Here is a 22,595-nt window from a genome sequence, read left to right as displayed (position 1 = left end):
TGCATGGGCGAACCGGTGTCTCTGTATTTGTGTGTGTGTGTGTGTGTGTGTGTGTGTGTGTGTGTGTGTGTGTGTGTGTGTGTTGAGAAGGGGGTGTTTCAACTGATTCAACAGATGCAATCCAATCTGTCAGACGATGCTTGTGAGGTTACAGACATTTTCTCATTGCCCTGCCAGATGCATACCAATGCAGTCCACTCCACTGGAAGGACGAGCACACCTTGCTCCCTCTCTCGTCTCTCTTTCTTTTTGCGTTCCTTTTGCACTCATTATATCCGTGCCCCTTTCTTTCTCTCTCTTGCTGGTGATAGATGTGTTTTCCTGGCACCCTCTGGCTGTTCATTTGCACCAATGACAGTAAATTAATCTTGTATCATCATTAGTTCTCTTTCACCTTCATGACTCCCTCCAGAATAAACACTCGCTCGGATAATGTCAGATCAACTGGCCGTGCCGCCCATTGTGTGCTCAACTTTATCTTTCACGTTTTTTCCTGTTTCCTGCAAAAGAAACATTTAGAACCAAATGTAAAGTTACAAATGGCAATCTGACATGTACTGTGTATTTAAAGCAGCCCTGACCTTATCTTTGTTTGTGTGTGTGTTTGGAGAAGGTGGGTGGAGGGAGGGGGCATCGGTGACATCACTATCAGGGAGGATCTGAATGGACAGGAAAGTCAATTAGAGTTTAACTGAGTTTACCAGCTGGTAAGAGAGAGAGCGAGAGAGAGAGAGAGAGAGCGAGGGAGGAAAAAGGGGAGGAGAGCACAAAAGAGAAGTACAGACAGATTGAGAGAGGAAGGGAGAAAGTCAGCTCCAAAGCCAGAGGGACAGGAGGGAATTTAGCCGGCATAAAACTTCCAATTATTCCTCTCTCATCCATTTCATTATCCTGGTCTCCTTCTCAGCTGCTATTTTGCATCCTGCTCCTGGCATAACAGCAGCGTCCGGTCAGCCACAGGGAAGCCGGTGGATGTTTTTTAAGAGCGCACTTCTCTGACACTCAGAAGAGGATGAGTGCTTGAGGACAAGCTGGAGAGGCTGACGTTATTCCAGAGGTACATTCACTAACGCAGGAGAGGCAGACAGCGTCTACTCCATCCTCAGGAGCGAATGAGACGAGAGGGTCTGTAACGCTGGAGCTGAAGGACAAACCATGGACTCTGCACACCTCCCACTTCACCTGGACGTGAGTACCAACCTCCGCAGCAGAACACCTTGACGCTTGCAACATCAGTCGTATCCTGTGCCACGGGCAAAACTAGTGACAAGTGCTTGTGTAGAACATCTAAACTTTTTGTAATCAAAACAAATTGACTTTGAGAAGCAAAGTTGTGTAAGTTTAATTAAGTTAATTTTATTACCCCTATGTATAACACAAAGGTTACTAAAGGTACTAAGGTTTTTGCTTATTTTCTGTAAACAAGTTTTATCTCACAGAATTTCGCTTCTTAGGTCAATTGATCTTGTTTTAAGGATGTTTAGACAATGGAAAACAAGACAATATGTACAATAGCGATTAAGAAAATTATATTCTGTAGTGTATGACTGAAATCTTAAATGTCAAACAACCACCCATTCCTTACCAAACTGTCTGCTCTATGCTAAAAATTCACACGTGTTACTCATCAAACCCAATGACAGATTCATAGTGGAGACGCATCCTCAGAACACATGAAACAGGCAGGTCAATGTTTCCACCAAAGGCAAAAAGCAGACAATGTTCTGTAAAAGACTTGCGGACTGCTAAGATTGCCTTGCTGGAGCATGCAGAAGAAATGACTGTGGAGAGTAGATCCTTGCTGTCCAGGGCTGGCAGAGAGCTCAATATATGCTTTTGGCTTGGGGGATAAAATGTATAGCAAACAAACAGGCAAGCCCTTTGCTAACTGGATAAATCATAAAGACACAATCTGGCAGAAAAGGGAAGTTGTGATATGCGATGTGTCTTTTCAGAGCTTACAAAATGGGATGTTACAATGTTATGTTAGCTAAAATAGATCATACATTTAGATCCCTCTGCATTTGCCAGATGATAATACAACACTGTCTGAGGGTTTCAGGACCGTCAAATCGGTCAAATTGATAACAGAATGTTATGTGGGGGTCAGGGGAGGATTCTGGGAGGAAATGTCTTGTCTGGTCTACTCATCCTTGGAGACCACTTTAGTCTGTTCTTAGCTGAACCTTTGGCAAGCTGCATAGAAATGGTGTGTATGTTCCTATAACTGTATCAGTTCTGGAGTGTGTTTTCAGTCTCTAACAGTGAAGTGCGTGTGTATGGTCACAGAGGATTGTTCCACTGAATGTTATGGGGCACAATCTGAGGTCTGGGCTGCTGTCATTATCTCTTAATCGGTCCAGCTGGGATAAATTACAGTTTTGTGCTAATATACTCCAATAAAACTACCCCTGCGGGCTACCTGCAATATTATTCTAATGATTTCATGTCTTTAATGCAGCAGAACAGAGGCACAGCTCTAACATTTGTGACTTCTTGCATGCCTTGGGGACTCAGGATATAAGCCCCATTTCCACCTCAGGAACTTTCCCCAGGAACTAGGGACTTTGGGCCGGTACTGGGTGTGTTTCCACCGCAGGAACCAGGATCTAAATAAAGTTCCGGGTAAACATTTGCCCCTCAGAAAGTCCCTGCTTGCGAGGTAGTACTTTTTTAAAGGTCAGGAACTTTCAGGGGTGGGACTTGGACTTGAAAATATGCGCCACTGATCTCGGAGACGTGAGCTCCACACAATCAGTTCTAGGAAAGTGCTCATGTATCCCAACGAGAGCAGCCTCAACTCGGCTTGTCCTTCTGACATTTGCCGCTGACTCCGATGTCTCTATAGTGGTTAAACATGAGATATAATTTGTTTTGGGAAAATCTAACAGGAAATCTTTGGTCTTAATTCTATTATTCTGTTTATCTATTAATATATTAAAATGAAAATAAAAAGAGGCAATAACAGCTGTATCTATATCTGTTTGATATAATATTTTGTTTCATTGTAATGTATGTATGTTCCCTGAACTAAATTTCTGTGGCTATTAATTTGTTTAAATGAAAACAAAAAGAGGCAGTGGTGTTTGATATCATATTTCGTCTTATTGTAAATACAGTGAGGGAATTTGCAGTAGGCAAGTCGAGCTGACTGACATTTTCAAGTACGCTGCTGTTCCATTTGCAGAATTACCGTAGGCCGACATTTGCGTAGGCCTACTTGGTATTAAGAAACGCACACAGACCGTCACCAGACTAGCCTAATCTTCAAGGTGCTTTAGACTGCGATGGAAATGCAGACAGCAACAGTTATGCTGGGAAAAAAGTTCCTGGGACAAATTGTTCCAGGTAATTTTGGTGGAAAAGCGGCTATAGTGTGGGTACCTTTTCAATCTGAAAATGTAGAGCAATTCATGTTTAAGAGTGTTCCTTCAAGAACAAAATTACAAAATAGGGAGGGGGGGAGCGAGCTGGGGAGAAGCAGTCTAGGGAATGAACGAAAGGAAGAACAACAGGAAAGGAGAGCGGAGGGATCGGGGTACGGAGTGAAATGTGAAACATGAAGACAGCGGTGGAGGATAAATCAGCAACAAGCAGAGGCACCATGACCCCTACGGCCCTACACTGCTGACTTCTGAGTAAATCTGAAAGGGGAAACATGCGAGAGAGAGAGAGAGAGAGAGACAGAGAGAACCTGCTTTTCCTAGAACTGCGTAACAATATATCAATTCTGGAAGTCATGCTTTAGAGGAAGAGAACTGATAAGAATAATAAAAATAGGGTGGGGGGTGGTGTGGAAAGAAAGCTGAAAGAGATAAGTGGATGCAAAGAAACCCTGCCCTCCACTCTGAGGTCGACAGGCCATGTCGCTATGGTAATGGCACGAGTCTGGCCAACCTTTCATCTGCCGGGGTCACCTCTCGCCATCTGTTCTGGGGTCTAATAAACGCCTCTTTCCGCCCCCTCTGTCTGATTACTGCTCTCCCTGTAGAGGAAGTGATTACATGTCGAATCCAATCACAACAAAAACCATAACATGTATGCGGCCCAAATGCATGCCGATGAGGGGGAGGGACTGCGGGGAAGACAGAAGCTAAGGAGTCTAATGAAGGTTTAGTGGGGAGGCGGCATTCAAGAGAACAGCTCCATCTGGAAGGTACACCTCTTTGAGCTCCCACTGGGCGTAACAATCGAGTGGATGGGTAAAAGCCACTTAATCTACTTTACTGCCGGATGCTGTGGGCGTGGGGGACTGTCTTATCCTGTGTGTCCTCTCAGGATTCGGCTGGAGTTTGGTGAATGAGTGTGAGCGAGCTGGAGGGGACGTAGAGGACAGCGGGAGGACGGTATACATCCTCTTTTCCAGTGCGTTTAACACCTGCAGTTGAGGATAATCCAAGACTCCCAAAGGAGTCACTGCTCAGCAAGTCCTGACTTGAGCACATTCTACATCAAAAGACCATTTAGTTTGTCTCAGATGTAAGTGTTCCTGGCCTGTGTGGGACCACCCAGCACCTTATAGAGGCATATTCTAAGATAAATACAAGATAAGCTCTATATAGGCCATGCAAGCTGTTGAGACCACCGAAATCATTTAGACTAATCCCTCAGTATGTAAGAACAGACTGTGTTGACCGTTGTTAAAGAAGACAATAAGGCCAAGCATACAATGGATGCCCCACTGACTTCCACTGTAATTCAATTTCAGCTGAAACTGTTGATAGAGTTGCATTTAACCCAAAATATTAATTTAATAGTGTTTCTATCAAAGCTCTCAAATGACCCCTTCGACACCTCTCACGAACTCCACCAAAGTACATATTTGTAAAGGACCCATTGAAGGCTTATGTTGGCTAAGAGATGGGACCAATGGGAAGAATAGGTCAATACTGTAAGATTTGAGAAGATTTTGTCACTAATGGATGACAGCTTGCTACAATTAGCTTTTACTGAAAGGAATGAGATCTAAGTGTTGGAGGGTCTAAGTTTTTCTGTGCCAATCTGTCCTTTTAGGTATTTTTTCAGGTAGAATTTATCTTGCATATCAGTGACATAGACAGGGCCCAAATTCAGGCTATACATGTTATATTAAACATTTCAAATCCAAGTCATAAAATTTATTTGATTTATTTTTTCTGTACAGTATATCAATGAATAGATAAAAGTCAATTTGATGCTCCCAAAATTATTCACAAATATGTATAGACTAGTATACATGTATGAAAAACATGGCAATTTTAAACCTCTCACTCTCAAAGGACTTTTGAAAGGTGATTTACTTTAGATTGGGTGCTACAATAAACATCAGTGTGCTAATACAAACTTTAAATCTTTAACCTAAAGATTATTTTCAAGCAGCTGTTTTAGAAACACATGACAATGAGTCCTTTTCTCGGGGTCACTGGCAGCAGCACAAAGTCAACAAACTGCAAATTTCAAATCTACTTTCATTATACACTGACCATTATAATCATTCAAGAATGATCATGTGCCTCATGAGCATCCTAGAATAAGTCACACCACATAATGTATATAATGTAGCATTTGCAAGTAAGTAAGTTTGCATGCTTTTCAAGAACACTGTGCACCAATGCTCTATGGCCTGGGTTATTCTCATTTGTCAGTTAAATCAACTCAAGAGACACAGGGTTAATGAATTGGTCTAACAGGCCCATTGTAGAACTCTAAATCAAACAGCACACACCATAATCTCTGTAAAACTACTTCAGTTCCCTAATGACACTGTTTCTGCGATTACGGTCTCCAAAACAACAAATACCAGTAAATCAACAACAAAAACACAGAGCAATAGTTTCTTACCACTCTATGCAACAAACCAGACTATTAGCGCTAAATCAGCCAACATATGAGGCAAAACAAAGACACATGGCTCAAGGGCTAAAGCTAAAAATATGGTCAATTGCAACACTAATTGGGACAAGAAATACATTTTGACCATTATTTCTTCTGAGTCAGGTATTCATTCATTGACTGGAATAAACACCATCAATTAATGGAATAGTTCACCCAAAAATACAATTTCTGTCATTGTGCCATTCCAAACCTGTATGACGGCTTTTATCCATACAGTGAAAGTCAATGGGGTTCAAAATAGCAATGATAAACAAACCTTTTTTTTAAATATCTTAAGAAGTCTCACAATGGCTCCTCTTTTTATCTTTCCGCAGGTCCAACATGTTCCCTGCTAGCCTACTGGTTCTGATGGTCCTGCTGCTACCTCGTGTCTCATCAGGTCAACAGGAGGGTCCCAGTCAGACTCATGGAAACCTTGGTAGACCTCTGGAACCTAGTTTGGCCCATACTATTCAAAACCTCCTGCTGACCCGCCTGGGCCTACAGTCACACCCAAACCCCAGTACAGAGGCACGGGTACCCCAGTATCTTCTAGACCTGTATCGATTCCACACTCAACAGTACCATCTCGTTGAAGACCCAGAGTTTAGCTATCCCTCCCAGCATGTGCAAGGAGCCAACACAATCCGATGCTTTCACCACACAGGTATGAGCAGCTATTGCACTAGGTCATAGGAACACAGATTCCCTTGGCAGTCGTAAAAGGCTAAATTTACCATAAACACAGCACAGAGACGTGTGGAAGTCAATTAACCTGCCTTAGGTGCCAGGATGCCCACTGAAAAAGCTACCCATGGATTCAATGTTCTGATATTTTTCACTCAAGTCTTGGCATCAGCGTAGACACCTTGGAACAAGTTAAGAAGGACGAGGCTTATTTTCATAAGTGCTCTTAGCAAATGATGTGCAATTATTATTTAGTTGGACAACTATGCCATTACCCAGAGAGCAAGTGTTTGAACATGCTGGAAAGAAAGTATTTCACAGCTTAAGGACTTTGTCTCTCTTTTTTTCCATCTAGATTCTACAGTCCTGAGTGTTCCAGAAGAGCAGAAAACGACAGGGGACAGCATTCACATTGGCTTCAATCTGTCCTCCATTCCGTCAGAAGAGAGCGTGGTGTCGGCAGAGCTCCGTGTCCTGCACGAAGGATCAAGTGAAGACTCTCACGTGGTCAGTCTTTATCTTTCCAACAGTGACCCTGCATCAAAGCCCACACTGATCCATTCACGCCCACTGTCTAGAGATCGAAAGACCACAGAACTCTGGGAAACCTTTCCCCTGGATGGAGAAGTGTTTCAGAATCTATCTGAGAGGTCAAGGAGCCTGTCTTTTATTCTGAACATTATTGCTGATAATAACAGCAGCCTTTCCAAGGAGAGACATCTGCGGGTGCGCAGGTCCACCGAGCAGGATGAGCACAGCTGGGCGAGGCAGAGGCCGTTGCTGGTGACTTACAGTCACGATGGCCGCAGCGAGCCCTTTGTGCCCCTCAAAAAGCAGACCCCTGCTGGCAGACGAGGCAGGGGCAGATGGACCGGGGGCAGGTTTAAGAGTGATAGGGGTCAGGGCTCTGACACAGGTTGGCGGGTGGGATGGAATGAAAGGCGAGTGAAACGACATGGTGGGAGGGCTGCCAAGCTCAAACGGCTCTCCCGCGCTCGCTGCCGTCGACACCCGCTGTATGTGGACTTCAAAGATGTAGGTTGGAATAAATGGATCGTGGCCCCATCCGGTTACGATGCTTTCTTTTGCCTCGGAGAGTGCCGCTTCCCACTGGCTGACCATATGAATTCATCTAGCCATGCTATGGTGCAGACGCTGGTCAACTCCGTAAACGGGGCCGTGCCGCGGGCCTGCTGTGTGCCAACGGCCCTTAGCCCCATCGCCCTCCTTTACCTGGATCAGGAGGAACGTGTGGTGTTGAAAAACTATCAAGACATGGTGGTGGAGGGCTGTGGTTGTCGATAGCAAAATTCTCATGGAATAAGATAAGAAGGGTGGACTTGCAAAATAGGACTAAAAGCAGTAAGTGAGAAAAGAAAGCAAGGTAAAACTGTTATACTAAAAACATGAGCACCTTCCCGTAGTCCTCTGGAACCCAGCTTTGACTTCTTGTGTCCAATGAAGCATTGTATTTGTGTGAACAACGACCCTTAGAAGCACTCAGTCCCAACGTGACGTGTCTGTCTTATGTAGTACACTCCAGCTTTCTGTCTTGTTGGTGTCCAGTAGCTACAGTATGTTCTTGTTGTTGTGTCCTTCATGCTCCTGTTTTGTGCTTCTTTCCTCGTAATCATTACGTCATTGACAACTCAAAGGGACCAAAAAGTGACCGTGGACTCTTAATTGAGCATTTGGCGGTGGACAGACTTAAACCTGAGGAGAGACAATGAGAAAACTGAATTCCTCATCTCTGGTTGCAAAATAAACTTCAAACTGTGACAGAGACTATAACTGATTACAGGGCACTTCTTCTTATGAACTATTTAAAACTCACAATGTTATTGTCTGAATGTGTTAGTGCTAATATTTATGGTGACCTGCTATTTTTTTTATGTATGGTGCAGTCCAAAGAAAAGTTTGCTATACAAATAATTCTGTGGTAGTAGAGTAAATCTAATTTAAGAATGCATCAATATATATATATATATATATATATATATATTTAAATAGCAGAAAATATGGAATATTTAATCTTGACAAATACTGCAGATATATAAGTACCAGAACGCCTTATAGATCCATTTAAAGCCAGTTAAAACTGGTGTTACTCATCTATTATTTGTAAAACCACAGCACTGAATCATGGCAGCTTTATATTGGCATTGACTGAACTATGAGGGATCTTTCATTACAACTGAAGCTTTGTGAAACAAAGAAAATTGCCTAAACATTCCACGGTGCCAAATGTTATGTTATGTGCCATAGGTGTGCAAGCTTGCTAAGTGGTATTATACATAACTCTGTGTCTATTGTCATCACGTAGTTATCACACAAGTGTTAACCAAACTTTGTATTTATAGACAACAGGTTAAAAAAAAACTGCCCGATCTCATTCCGATGTTCTGCCATGAATAGCTGATTATATTTTAGTGTGATGCTTTGCGTGCAGTTTAAACAAAAGCCTTGAGAATGTCTGACATTGTCTGGAGCCATTGTGAAATGTGTAATAAAAACAGCAAACTAATCAGGCAGTTCTAATTATCTCAATCTTTGATTTCTTTTTCCAGAATTGCTTTCCTAAAAATTTAATTTGAAAGAATACAGAGTAGTAAACATGACGTAAATAAATACAAACTTTAATCAGCCTTGTTTAGAGGGTTCCGTGCACTGGGACACTAGCTAGACCAGCTTAAGCCAGATAAGTTTAGCAAGGTACTGTCATTTCAGGAAGGAAGTAAAAATGTAGAGAGAAAGTTATCTAGTGGAAGGGATCTGAAGTGATAGGAAGAGACTCCTCACACACTGCAAAATTTCTGCATTAGTTTATCAGCTCTCATTATAGATTCTTTCTCAACATCTGTTTTTCATCCTGCTGAGGATCTTGCACCCAGTCTGCAGCGGTCTTGATGTTCATTCATCTCATAGTAAATGAGAGGCGCTTCAGTATTCTCAGTTCCTTAAGCCTTTAGAGACAGAAAAGCTAAAGATTGAAAATTACAATACAGATAGCTCATTAGTGTTACATTTATCTTCTACAGTGTGTGTGTGTGTGTGTATGTGTGAGAGAGTGGGTCCAGATCAAACTTATGTGTTGTACTTAAACAGATGTCAAAAGTTCCACATCATCAAAAAGAATATCTAAAAGACTACATGAAACATCTTAAAAGTAACACTAAAGCCACATACTTACAGGAAAATGACCTTCGACCTGTGATGTCTTCCTTCCCATCCCCATATCTCTGTTTGCCATCACAAACAGAGCTTATCTTGCCAGGTGTGAGGGTCGGGTTGGTCTATGAACTGAACTGCAGTGGCCTTGACATATTTACAAGTATACAGCACATTCCCACAACCATACATCAACAATCAGGCCCGTACAGCACCCATGGGAAAGCATAGGTTATGTTCACAAAAGAAAATTAATTTATATGGCATTCATCAATTTATGTGCACTTAATGCTTTCTAACTACAGGCAATTCTACACCCTGTTTGTCTTTCATCTCTGCCACCCTAAAATCTTTGATAAACTCAACTGTCAACACCCAATTTATAATAGCCTAATTAGTCCCCTTAAAATTAGCCATCTATGATTATGTGATCTTTCTTTTCATGTTTACTGTAAACAACAGCTGCTGATTACTTCAGAACCCACAGGCAGTGACAAGGCCTCAGCATAAGTCAGGACAAAGAGAATGAAGCTGTATTCAAACAGTTGTGCTTGAAGTCTTCACTTGTCTAGACATAATGTTGTTGAGCAACACTCCAGTTTCACAAAGTAATACTGTTTGAAAAGAACAGAACAGGATATGAAGTGATACAATGTTCTGTTACGTTTAAAGCTGCATTCAGTAGTTTGGTGCTAATGTAAAAAATATTACACATCAAGAAATAAATTGTGTTTTTGTGATCTGAATGGTGTACACAGTTTTCTATAAAAAATTATGTTAATTATGTATGGTGCAGGACACCCCTCTTAATGTATTTCACCAAGCTGACATAAAGTGACCTGTGTTGTTTCACTAAACGTCAAAGAGAATACTCAGAAAGTGAAAATTAGACAATGGAACATACTTATCGTTGGTCTTTACCAGCAGAGACAATGGGAGGATTAGTACTTGTATGGATGAAAAAGCAGAAAAGTTTTGAAGACAGGAGACTGACATATACAAAAACAAGTGCAAAAATTAGTACAGCATCATCATCATTTGATCATTTGATCCTGAGCAGTGGTGCCCAAGTTGCTGATTCACATTGATAGATAGCAGTGCAGAGCCAAAAACATTGTGTAAAAGGTATTTACAGTTAACAAAAAAACAAAAACAGTGATGCTAATGCTAGCAAAAGAACTATTAAATGCACCTTTCAAAATATTAGGCTACTCAATGATGGCAAGTTTATTCACACCAACAGCCACACGACAACACACAATGAACTACCTACCAACTAAGATCCTGGCCTCAAAAATATTCTAGCCTAAAATGACACACATCTTCATCAAGAAATTCCAGACACCAGTCTACAAAGCTTTTATCTCACTGGTCTGTGAGGTTTTTTTTTTCCTCAAGCAAACAAAAAAAGAAAATTGCATGTTGTGGGTGAGTTTTCTCGCCCTGTGTGAGGGTGTGAATTTGTACTATTTTAAAGGTTTGAAAAGGTGTGAAAAGGTCTCTAGACATTCTGTCTGAGATCTATGGTAAATCAACTCTGAAAGGTGTCCATTGGGTCCCATCATGAACGACAAGTTGAAAAACAACCCAGACATCTTTTCTTCCATTTAGTTCCACCTTTCCACTCATAGTATGCAAGTAGTCTGCAACGTGTCAAAACCACAATTGGCCTGGGTATGCGTTTAAAGGTTTTGAACAGAATTAATAGGTGTGAGGTGCTCATTTTCAACCTTTTGCAGAGGCGATGTTCCCATTTATTTCACCAAAGGCCATCCTCTTTACTTTCCAAGTATAGGTCAGACTACATTTATTGCCAACCATTTTAGCTGGCAGGATTCATAGCTTTATCATTTAGCAATTCAATTTAGTTAATTACCACATTTCAATTGACACCAAAGGTCTACATAACTCCAAGCAGGCTACTCTATGTAATGTTACTCGCTTACATCTGGTTCATAATAACTTCATATATTTTTCTTTTCATAAGAAGAATTGGGAGGAACATTGTGTTTTTTCTTCACTTACAGCAGGGGTGTCCAATCTTGTTCCTGGAGGGCCACTGACCTGCAGAATTTAGCCAAAGCCCCTGGAAAGCAAGCCTACAACCTTTATGCAAAAAGTCATAGCGGCTAATGCTAATGCTGCTTCCATAGATATGTATTGGCAGTACGCAGGGAAGGAGACCAGAGTCCATTGTATGATTGGCTGAGGTGCCTCACATGATCCAAGTTAGCCGTTACACTTTTTTCAGTGGTAATTAATACAGACCCCACTCATCTCCCAATAGTAAGACAATCTCTGGTTTAGCTCCATCCCTAAATAAACACATCTGAACCAGCTAATCAAGGTCTTCAGACTCACTAGGCTGCGTCTGAAAACTGGAAAATGCTGCCTTCGAAGGACACATTTCAAGGTAGGAAGGCAGCAAGGCACGTTCAAATACAAAGTTAGCTTCACTTCCTGTCTCCTGAGATACCTTCATCTGGTTGATTTTTGATGTTGATGTTGTACCTTAAACCAGTGTTTTCCCAACCCTGTTCCAAACCAATGGTTTGGATGTCTTTTTTATCTGACACATCTATTTTTAGTCTTGGAGTCTCTATGAACAAGCTGAGGAGTTGAATCAGGTGTGTATTAGTAGGAAGAGTCTGAAAATGTGTACTGTTGGTGTGCCTGCAGGAGCAGAGTAGGGAAACACTGCCCTGACTGCAGAGTTTGGCTACAGTCCTAATTAAACACACCTGAACCACCTAAACAAGGTCTTCGGGATAACTAGAAACTTCCAGGTTGGAACTAAACTCTGCAGTAAGATGGCCCTCCAGGAGCATAATTGGACACCCCTGAGCAAACATGTGCTGGTCACTGATCCCCGTCATGGGACACTGGTACCCCCACCAGGTGTCTGAACAAGCTTCAACCAACTTGGTAAGCTGTAAACTTGCTACCCCAGAACCAAACAAGCTGGTTGGGTCTCTGCTTCCTGGGCAGAGTATGGCTTTGTGGGCAATGGAAACCTAAAGCAATAACCTGGACAAGGACTTAGTGGTAGCGAAGGTAATCACACACATGCACACATGGACCAACCAAAAATCATTCCTCTCTTTTTCTCTTCCATTTTCAGTCTGCTCCTTCCCCCACAGCCCGAGATGAAAAATGATGTTTTTACAGGTGTCTCGCGATGCGGATGCTATCCCCGCTCGGCTGGAATTCACATTCGTTGCTCCTCCTCCCTTTTGCCTTCTCTCTCCAAGGTCTGCCTGCCAGACTACGTGTAGCTCGGCCAGTGCCCTGCTTTGAGTGGATGCTATGGGAGATATATCACCAAAACATTAGAGCAGGAGGTTGGCTCAGGTAGATGTGAGCTCAACTTTTATAGGTACCCTGGCATCAGCCTGTGTTGACTCAGTTGTTGTGTCTGCCTGTCTACACCTCGTGTGCATGCCCTCGATGCTCCTGTAGCCTCTCAGGAACTCTCTGTGGAGAAGCAATAAAAAAAGCAACCAAGATGAATTACAATAACTCAATGCGCTCCCTACCGGACTGGGGTTCACAATGTACCTACTCACCTGCTTTTGTGAAAACACAGTAAGGTCAAAGTGTTGAAAACAGGATTTTATGTGGTCTTTTGGAAAATTAGGTTTATGCAAACATACTAGAACAACACATTGAAAAGCTTCCTCTATAGTTCACACTGACTATTGAAACTACACTGCTTAGTTAGAATTTGACATGGGTATGATGCCACAACTACGGTGGCTGAGAGAGCTCAACATGCTGCAACATCAGAAATCAGTTTGAAAGCACATGTGCTGCAAATACTCACAACACAAAGAAATGCGCTACAAATACTCACAATCCAACCAAATACAGAAACGCGCAAGTAGCATAAACCACAAAAAAAATTACCTCAACAAAATTCAAATTAACTATGTTATCTTTTTATATTTGCAGCGCATTTCTGTTTTTGTTTGTTGTATTTGCAGCACATTTCTGTTCTTGCAGCGCGTTTCTTTATTTGTTTGAGTCGTGAGCATTTGCAGACCATGTGTTGTCAAATTGATGAAGATGTTTTCTTAATTTGCAGGTGTTTTTTCTATTTGTCTGTGTTTTATCATTTGCAGCACGCTGAGCTCTCTCGGCCACCGTACACAATCTTGGCATCATGTGAATATATCATATAGGTCACATGAATATATCAGCTATTTAATGTTCAGGAGAATGGTCCACCATATAGCGTCAACTATTCTGGAGGTTAGCCAATCAAAGGTGTACCTTCTGAAAAGGTACTGCCCAAATTACATCTTTCGTACCTTTATTTCTGAGAGAGCACAACAGAACGTCTTGCCTGTTTGGGACTCTTCTGGAGTCAATCGGTTTTCGAAGTCCCAGTTAAAGTCCCACCTACAGCATTGGTAAACATGGTTGTCAATCCCAAACACCGACTGCATAAAATAAACGTATAGAAATCTTAATGATATAGTAACACCACAGCCTCGGCAGCATATCTTAAAAGCATTGTAAGCCTAAGTAGAATGTACTGTAGAAACCATGGCACTGACAGTCAGTTCAGGGCCAGACAGAGGGTACAAAATCATAATTTGGTTCAGGTTTTCTGTCAAAACAAACCAAGGTAAAACCTTGACTATCATTACAAGAGGTCTGCAGGGAAAAACTAAAATACTATAGCCATGAATAATATGGCCCCTTTAATATAGCATGCAGGGATACTGAAACACAGCATGACTGAGAGCCTGTTGGCCAACATGAGAGGACAAGAAAAGCGAGGAATGAAGAAAGGGAAGAGGGGGAAAGAGAGAGAGAGTTGGAAATGAATAAACGTAAGGAAGAGAAGTTAAGACAGCTGTTCGGCTGTTTACTCCTCAGATGAAGCCCACAGAGGAGCGGCAGGCAGGAAAGGTGGGAGGCTGGTTGCCAGGATGGAATCATCATAGAACGTGTTTTATGACTTTCACATACACAGTGCTACAAGGACTAGACGGGAGCGAGGGTCAACAGCAACAGTGCCCAGTGCATCAGCCCGGTAAACAGAAACAGAGAGTCCTCCGAGCGGCACAGCAGGTCTTCTCATTATAGCACTATCTGTCAACAGCATGAGAGTATACCTATTTTAAGACAGTTTTCATGACATGCCAAATAAAAAGTGACTAATGAGTTTATGCTGTTGTGACAACTTTAACGAAATTAACCATCTGAAATGTCTGCAGATAAGCTGCTCAATCTTCTATAATAACTAGGACAGTCCATCAAATTAATTACATGATAATTTGATTAATTAATTGAATTATGCGCAATGAATCACCTGTAATTATTTTTTTAAAGACAAAACCCAAATGAAGATAATTCAAAGACATTATATCATTGTGGCAGACAAAGTATTGAACAGACCAGTGGTTCTCAACCTTTTTAACTTCAAGGCTCCAAGTTTTTCAAGACAATATTCAAAGCACCACCTCTCCCTGCTCTTTGATGATAATGACAACTTTGAGCATTCAATTTAAACACGCAGTGCCGTCACCCATATAATTTGAGATTTAATTTATGGTTCTTAAAGAAAATAAAAGCAACCCACAATAAGGATTACTACATCTTTTTGACATTATATTGAATCAAATAATCAGTTCTGTGTACACATGACAATTTGTTTGGTTTATGCTCAATGGGAAAAAATGCAGGATTGATTCATGTTCAATGACAAAAAATAAAATCAGGATTGCAGTCGCAGGGCTGAAAAAACAAAACAAGGACAGTGTGTACTGCTCTGTGGGAGTGGACAGGTGTGGATTAAAGCTCGCAGTCAGAAAATCAGCATGCACATACCAAATTCAGTTGACATTTTGTAGATCATAGTTTATAGCCATTTGAAGCACTTCAAATGTAATTAATTAACCCTAACCCTAACCCTAATTGCATTATTTCCCTAATAACTGCTCATCCTAAATTAACAATTGATGTGAGGAACATCCTAGCCCGTTCTGGTTGGGTGGTCTCGGGTCAAGGTCAGACAACAAGCAGTATTTGATTTCACTAAAACGTTCAGTGCAATAAGAATTGTTCCCTGAACAAGCACGTCCTATGTATCTGGGGGGAGCTGTCACAATATTTCAATGCGGCTACTGTATTACAAAGACTCCTCATTCCCCGCCAGTGAAAAAGAGGGGGTGAAAACAGGAAGAGGAAGAGCAGTAGGCCAGAGCAATACAAGAGTCAGTTTTTCCACTAAAGTAGAGTATAATGTCAGATATATGTGGGGTTTTTACTTTTTACAGCAGGATCGCAACGCGATCCTCGTTGATATTTTATCACATCCATAACTATGGAATTATGGTCGTGAAAGAAGCAAAACATTGAGTGAGTAAATGAGAGCTGCTCAATGAATAAAATGACTACCCGATTAAAAAAAAAAGAGAGTTCATTGAATATGATAGATGGTCACCAAGGGTGACATTACCTTAAAAAAAAACTCATCCTTCCCTTTTCCCCCTCGCCTCCTCTCTGTTCTCCACTCGTTTTTAGTCAGCTCCGGGTTGCTACAAGATGTTTTTCCCTATTTTCCATCCTTTCCAAGAGAAAAGGCCCTCATTACATCTGCACATGTCTCCCTCCTCGAAAACATGGCCGCTAACAGGCAGATGAATGACTTCGACCGATTACCTTGCACAGTGCATGATGCTCCTGAGAAGCATTAAAGTGTATTCCATCCTTTCCAGAAAAGCCACGAGAAAGACAGGAGGAGGAGGAAGGAGTTAAGAAGAAGAGGCCTGGCAGAGTGATTAGATTAGCACTTTAAAACATCTGTGAATTCGTCCAGCCCAAACTCCCGCTTCCCGACAGATTACCCCTCCATCTCGCAATTCTTCAGCCCCTTTCCCGGCTCTGATCTGTTTTCCTCTCATTGCGCCTGTTTATTTCCCCAGTCTCTCCATCCGTCGTCGGCCGCTCTGAATCGTAAAACACAATAAGAAGCTTCTAACGTCTGCGGTCGCGTCGCTTTCAAAGGAAGAAGATGGTTTGGCAACTTCTCCGAAATATGACAAAGAATATAAACTTTATTTACACATAAAACCTTTGTATTCACACTCCTCAACTCACGTCTAGGCTGAATCACCAGAAAGAGGACCACAGTGGCTTTTGAACCTTGAGTTTTGGATGTCGAAAGGCCCAAAAGGTGTTATATCATGACACATTGAATCAAAAGGACAAACACATTTAAGCCTTTGAAGCAGAAGAAGTACAAGTCCAGTGAGCTGTTATTGTCAAAAATTCCCATCCTCATCCCAAGAGTGGCTGCCAAGTCCGAGAGGGATTTTAAAGAAGTGATAATGTGCAGTCCTATGATGCTCATCCAGGAAAATCAGCAAAGGGACATGGAAATGTGTGTTAGTCTTTAAATGCCTTTCCTCCCATGGCTCGAAACTCTTCCTGCAGTGTGAAAGACAACATTATCTCACACCCCGCACACATATACACTACGACAACATACGCACGCCCAGTCCAGAGGGAGACGTCAGCTGGGACAGGGCTTTATGAGTCCATTCTCATAATCACTATTAAGCCTACCTTTCCTGCGTGAAACAGACCATTAAGAAGCAAGTAAAAAAAGCACCACAGGGATGATATACATCCTCACAACACCCAGTAGGCTTCATTATTCTTCCCAAAGAGAGGTGCTGATCTGTGAAGCCCACGCAAAACCAAATCAGCTCCTCTGTTTACAGAATCGGACACTAGCACATTCCTCCTAACATCTCATTTCAGGGCCTCTTTCGCCACCAGATATATCTTGCTTGTTGTGCCTTTGGAGACCAGCTATTTAAAATTCAGTGATTAGGAACACTAAGACCTGTGGATTGCTTTGTGGGCGTATTGCATGTGATTTATCCCCTCCTGGTGGATACCATAACTACACTATCATGCTGTCAAAAATGTATTTCTCCATTGAAGACCATCCTAATGGAACAAAGCCATTTTTTGCATTGCCAATGCGTATTGTAGATGAGTTTATTCATAAAAGTGTGAAATGGACTTAGATGTAGAATGTTAACCATGACAAGTTGCAACCACACAGAAATAATCTAAAAGCACAAAATTAACAAGGTAAATGACTTCAAACTTGACCAAGTGCATCGTTTTGAATCTATTTCTCTTAACAAAAGGTGTCATCTGGGGCAATGTTTTCATTTAACATAGTTATTCTTATTAAAACATACTGTATTAGAACATAACGGGAAAAAAAACATTCAGATTTCTTCTGGATGTACAGCACTATCCTTCACTTCCTTCCGCAGCTATTTCCAGTACTGACATCCAACATCAATATATTTGCAAACGTATTATTTTCTCACCCTATTCTAGTTTGCAGAGCAGCACTTAAGAGATGAGAGCAGCTCAGGTGAATTATTTCCAAAGATGTGGCTACATTCAAAGAATTATAGCATAGCATAATAGTGAAAAATGTTTGGGTAGCAAAACATGACAGTGAACATATGCAAAGTCAGCAAAAATAAAATTGTCAGTGGAAAACATATGTGGGATGCATCTTTTCTTCTCCCACTTGATTTCTTTGCAAATATACAAGTAGATTGAGTTGTGCTTGACACAGAACCTGCATGCAAACCACTCAAAACAACTCAACCTGTGAGAGGAAAGAAACAAACACAGGCCGCAAAAACACAGACCTCCCAGTGTGGTTTCAACCTTTATCAAACATCACTGTTTAATGATAGTAATGAGAGTCGAGCTCAATGAAACAATCCTTCTCGCACTGAAATCGGCATGGGATAACAACTGTGTTCACTGTCACAGAAATAAAAACTGATTTTTACATTTTCTTACCAATGCATCTTTACAAATGCAAAAGGATGAAGACACCGTAAGCCAAAGAATGAACAAAAATAACAGTAATAGATACAGTTAAATATCAAACTGCTACACTTACAAGTCTACTGCCACAGTAGGTCACTTTTATAACGGCAAGAATGGACTTGAGTCTGGATCTAAATGGATATTAGCGAGCGTTCTCTGAATAATTCTCAATTCACAGCTGTAAAAAAGGCACTCGGTGGAACTCTAGTACTATAATGGGCCAGTCATGCATCAAATGAACTTTATAAAGAGCCTCCCCAGGTTGTGATGTGGCACTGGTTCAAAATAAAAAGCAATAAGTATCACATGGTTTAACTGTGCTGACATTGGAGCAGGTCAGCGGTGTCGGTCATAAAAGGTTATTATGGCGTTTTAATTTTACTAGGTGGATGTGTTTTGTGTCACAGGAGAGGGATCTGGTGCCAATGTATCAAATTTAACAGCTACATAAAAACAAAATACCTAAAAGAATAAAATAGACCTACCTTGCGCTATCAGAAAGGAAATTACATCACCTTGAATTCCTGCGTAACAGTTTAATGGCAAGTGGTAAGTAAATATTAATGTCAAATCCAATGCAAATGCTGCCATATTAAAGGGACGGTTCACACAGTCACCATAATGTTGTTCTAAATTCATATGGCATTGTTCTGTGAAACATAAAAGGGCAATTTTGAGAGAAAAGGCGTGCTCAGATAAGGATATTCTTTTTTTTTTCTTCTGTGGAAAATTATGACAGATTTTTTTTTTGGGGGGGGGGTTTGAACTGTCCCTTTAACAACTGACTATTCTACATCGGAAACAAAATTTGTTAAATTGTATTAATTAAAATGAGCTGTAGCTACACAATTGCTCAATATTTTAATCACATGCAATATACATTTAATCTACTCAAATACGTAACGCTGAAGCTAACTCAATTAATTTATGTTGCATTACCTGAAACACTGAACTTAAAACTTCTTGTAGAACTGAATTGGCAGAGTAAATGTTGAAACTGAGTGTTATTTTATGCGTTTTGTGTAAGGGCAAAGGCCTGATAGTGTTTAATGTTGGACATTTCTGTTGTTGGTGTGTTAGTGGTTAGCATTGTGCTGAAGAGTAGAGCTTGTGGTTGAGCTGAAGGATGCTTATATGATGACTGCAGTGTTTATTTGCTTCATTCAATGAACATAGCTATGGTAACATTTACTATAGTGTAAAAACTTGCACTAAAATGAGCAAAATCAAAAGTATATACTCGGTTATTGCACTTAACTTATACAGTGGATTTGACTAAATTCAATGTGTGAATGTACTTAGTGCAGAAACTTGCACATTTTATTTATTTATTTTTTCAGTGTAGGCTTATCAAACCACAAGGTTTTACTTTAGTCCATAACCTGGATATCTCAAGTCAGCAAACTGTCACAGATTGATAATCTTTTGATTCAGACAGCCTGGCAGATTTTCAGTGGAAAGCCTGAAGTCTCACAAGGTCAAGAGTCAGAAATCAGTAAGTTCCCTTCTGTTTTTGGCCATGGTTATGGTACAATAAGATAAATGACACCAGATTGATAATCTTTTGATTCAGACAGCCTGGCAGATTTTCAGTAGAAAGCCTGAAGTCTCACAAGGTCAAGAGTCAGAAATCAGTAAGTTCCCTTCTGTTTTTGGCCATGGTTATGGTACAATAAGATAAATGACACGCTGTTCATTGCCAGAATGAGAAAACCAAACGTGCTAAGTCGTAATACTTCCTTACTGGCCCAACCCATCTCACCATCCCACACACAAACACAAACACACTCACAACAACACACTCCTCCGTATCGCTCACACACACGCACTTGCGTATATCTGAAGTTCTCACGCTATCAGCAGACTCGGGTCAGGCTGAATGTTATTGTCAAACTGACACGCAGGGATGCAAGGTCTGTACTTTGAGACCCACTGCTCAGAAACGGCTTAATTACTACGGTAAACAGCAGAGGTTTTGCAAATATCACCAAACCACTAAAATCAGCCCTACCTTCATCTCAAATCGAGTCGGACCACCTCTGAGAGGATCCTCAGCAATTATGCTGCCGTGCACATTGTGTCCAAAATGCAAATAAATAAACAGAAACACTGCTATTGTCCCCTGTCACGGTTATATTCCCGCTATCCCATTGGTAGAGCCAGAGTCCATTTTGTGCTTTATTTGGACTGGACTTTCCCTCAGATTCATAAACTGTAGCATTAATAATGCAGTCAAGTTGTCCAAGTCTGACTTTTGTTAAGCAGCACATGTGCAAACCTGGAACAAAATGAGAAAAAGCTGCTCTGGGTTCAGGCCTCAGACAACGTCAAAAATCTGTCATCGTCTTGAGTCACCGTACTTGTTGCTGCTATGGCTACAGAAACACAGTATATTTAGGCTTACTGTGAAAATGTGACGCTACTTACAAGAAGCTTGACAATGGTTAAACTGTTTACAAATTCACATGGCTTTTCCAGTAACAAACGTATTTTTCCAAAACAGTAGCGGTATAGCACGATAAAACACTAAATTGCCGTTTTAATGATACATAATGAGCACGCAATCTTACCGTCGAGTGAATTGAGGGAATAATAATCAACTGTGCTCTCCTAATATACTGTAATTTGTCTCTTCCACACAGCATTGGAACGTTTGATTCATTAGTAAACCGATTCGTCCAAAACGGCAATTTCTCTCATACGTAACGTTGGTGTTCGAAATTCAATTTTGATTCTAGTGAATCAGTTCACCTGAGTCTTCCTGTTTTAGCACAGAAAAATCAGATTAATTCTTGTGAATTGGTTTGTTTTGACGGTTCATGTAAATAAATAGATTCAAAAAATGATTCACAGATCCGAGTCTTTTCTATAGCACAGTATTTACAATAGTTAGATTCTGCTGTTCATCATTATGTTTTCGACCTGTGTATTATATTCTTTTGTTGTATTTATTGCAGATTTGACTTTTGATGTTATATGATTTTTGACTATTTGATGTTATATGATCGTATAAAAACAATATGAACAAATTTATTTTATTGCACCGGAATAATGACATTTCACCCTCAAACTAAATAAATTATAAGTTTTATTTTGCATATAGAAAACAAAGACTTGTTAATGAATGAGTATTGTGCTGTTAATTTAATGACAATTAGGCATATTTTAACCATTTTACTTCATGTAAAAAATACTAAAAGGCAAAAAGAAATTCAGATATTTATGCAGCATATATAATTTTCTATATTGTATTTTTATGCTAATGCATATAAAAATATTGTATTGAAGTATTTTACTGCAACACATTACAGAATTGCTGTATCAAAAGACGGTTCATGTAAATAAATAGATTCAAAAAATGATTCACAGATCCGAGTCTTTTCTATAGCACAGTATTTACAATAGTTAGATTCTGCTGTTCATCATTATGTTTTCGACCTGTGTATTATATTCTTTTGTTGTATTTATTGCAGATTTGACTTTTGATGTTATATGATTTTTGACTATTTGATGTTATATGATCGTATAAAAACAATATGAACAAATTTATTTTATTGCACCGGAATAATGACATTTCACCCTCAAACTAAATAAATGATAAGTTTTATTTTGCATACAGAAAACAAAGACTTGTTAATGAATGAGTATTGTGCTGTTAATTTAATGACAATTAGGCATATTTTAACCATTTTACTTCATGTAAAAAATACAAAAAGGCAAAAAGAAATTCAAATATTTATGCAGCATATATAATTTTCTATATTGTATTTTTATGCTAATGCATATAAAAATATTGTATTGAAGTATTTTACTGCAACACATTACAGAATTGCTGTATCAAAAAAAATATATATAGATAGATAGATAGATAGATAGATAGATAGATAGATAGATAGATAGATAGATAGATAGATAGATAGATAGATAGATAGATAGATAGATTATGAAAAAAGCAGAGTGTGCAGACAGACAAAATTATAGGCCTTGATGTTTCACAAGTAGGC

The 22,595-nt window shown here is 40.3% G+C and overlaps 1 protein-coding gene across 1 annotated transcript; it reads left to right on the top strand.

Moving 5' to 3' along the window:
* Positions 1 to 795: 795 nt before the first annotated feature.
* On the top strand, positions 796 to 7,883 carry LOC107566293 (bone morphogenetic protein 2-like). Its single transcript, XM_016251698.1, has 3 exons — positions 796 to 1,188; positions 6,189 to 6,520; positions 6,896 to 7,883. Exons 2-3 carry the CDS (start codon positions 6,196 to 6,198, stop codon positions 7,843 to 7,845), a joined length of 1,275 nt encoding a protein of 424 aa, XP_016107184.1. The 5' UTR covers positions 796 to 1,188; positions 6,189 to 6,195; the 3' UTR covers positions 7,846 to 7,883.
* Positions 7,884 to 22,595: the final 14,712 nt, after the last annotated feature.

The sequence above is a fragment of the Sinocyclocheilus grahami genome, unplaced genomic scaffold (assembly GCF_001515645.1).
Source record: "Sinocyclocheilus grahami isolate Dianchi unplaced genomic scaffold, SAMN03320097.WGS_v1.1 scaffold1067.1, whole genome shotgun sequence".
NCBI classification, from domain to species: domain Eukaryota; kingdom Metazoa; phylum Chordata; class Actinopteri; order Cypriniformes; family Cyprinidae; genus Sinocyclocheilus; species Sinocyclocheilus grahami.
The sequence above is the reverse complement of the archived record's forward strand: the minus strand, read 5'-3'. Positions and strand labels throughout refer to the sequence as shown.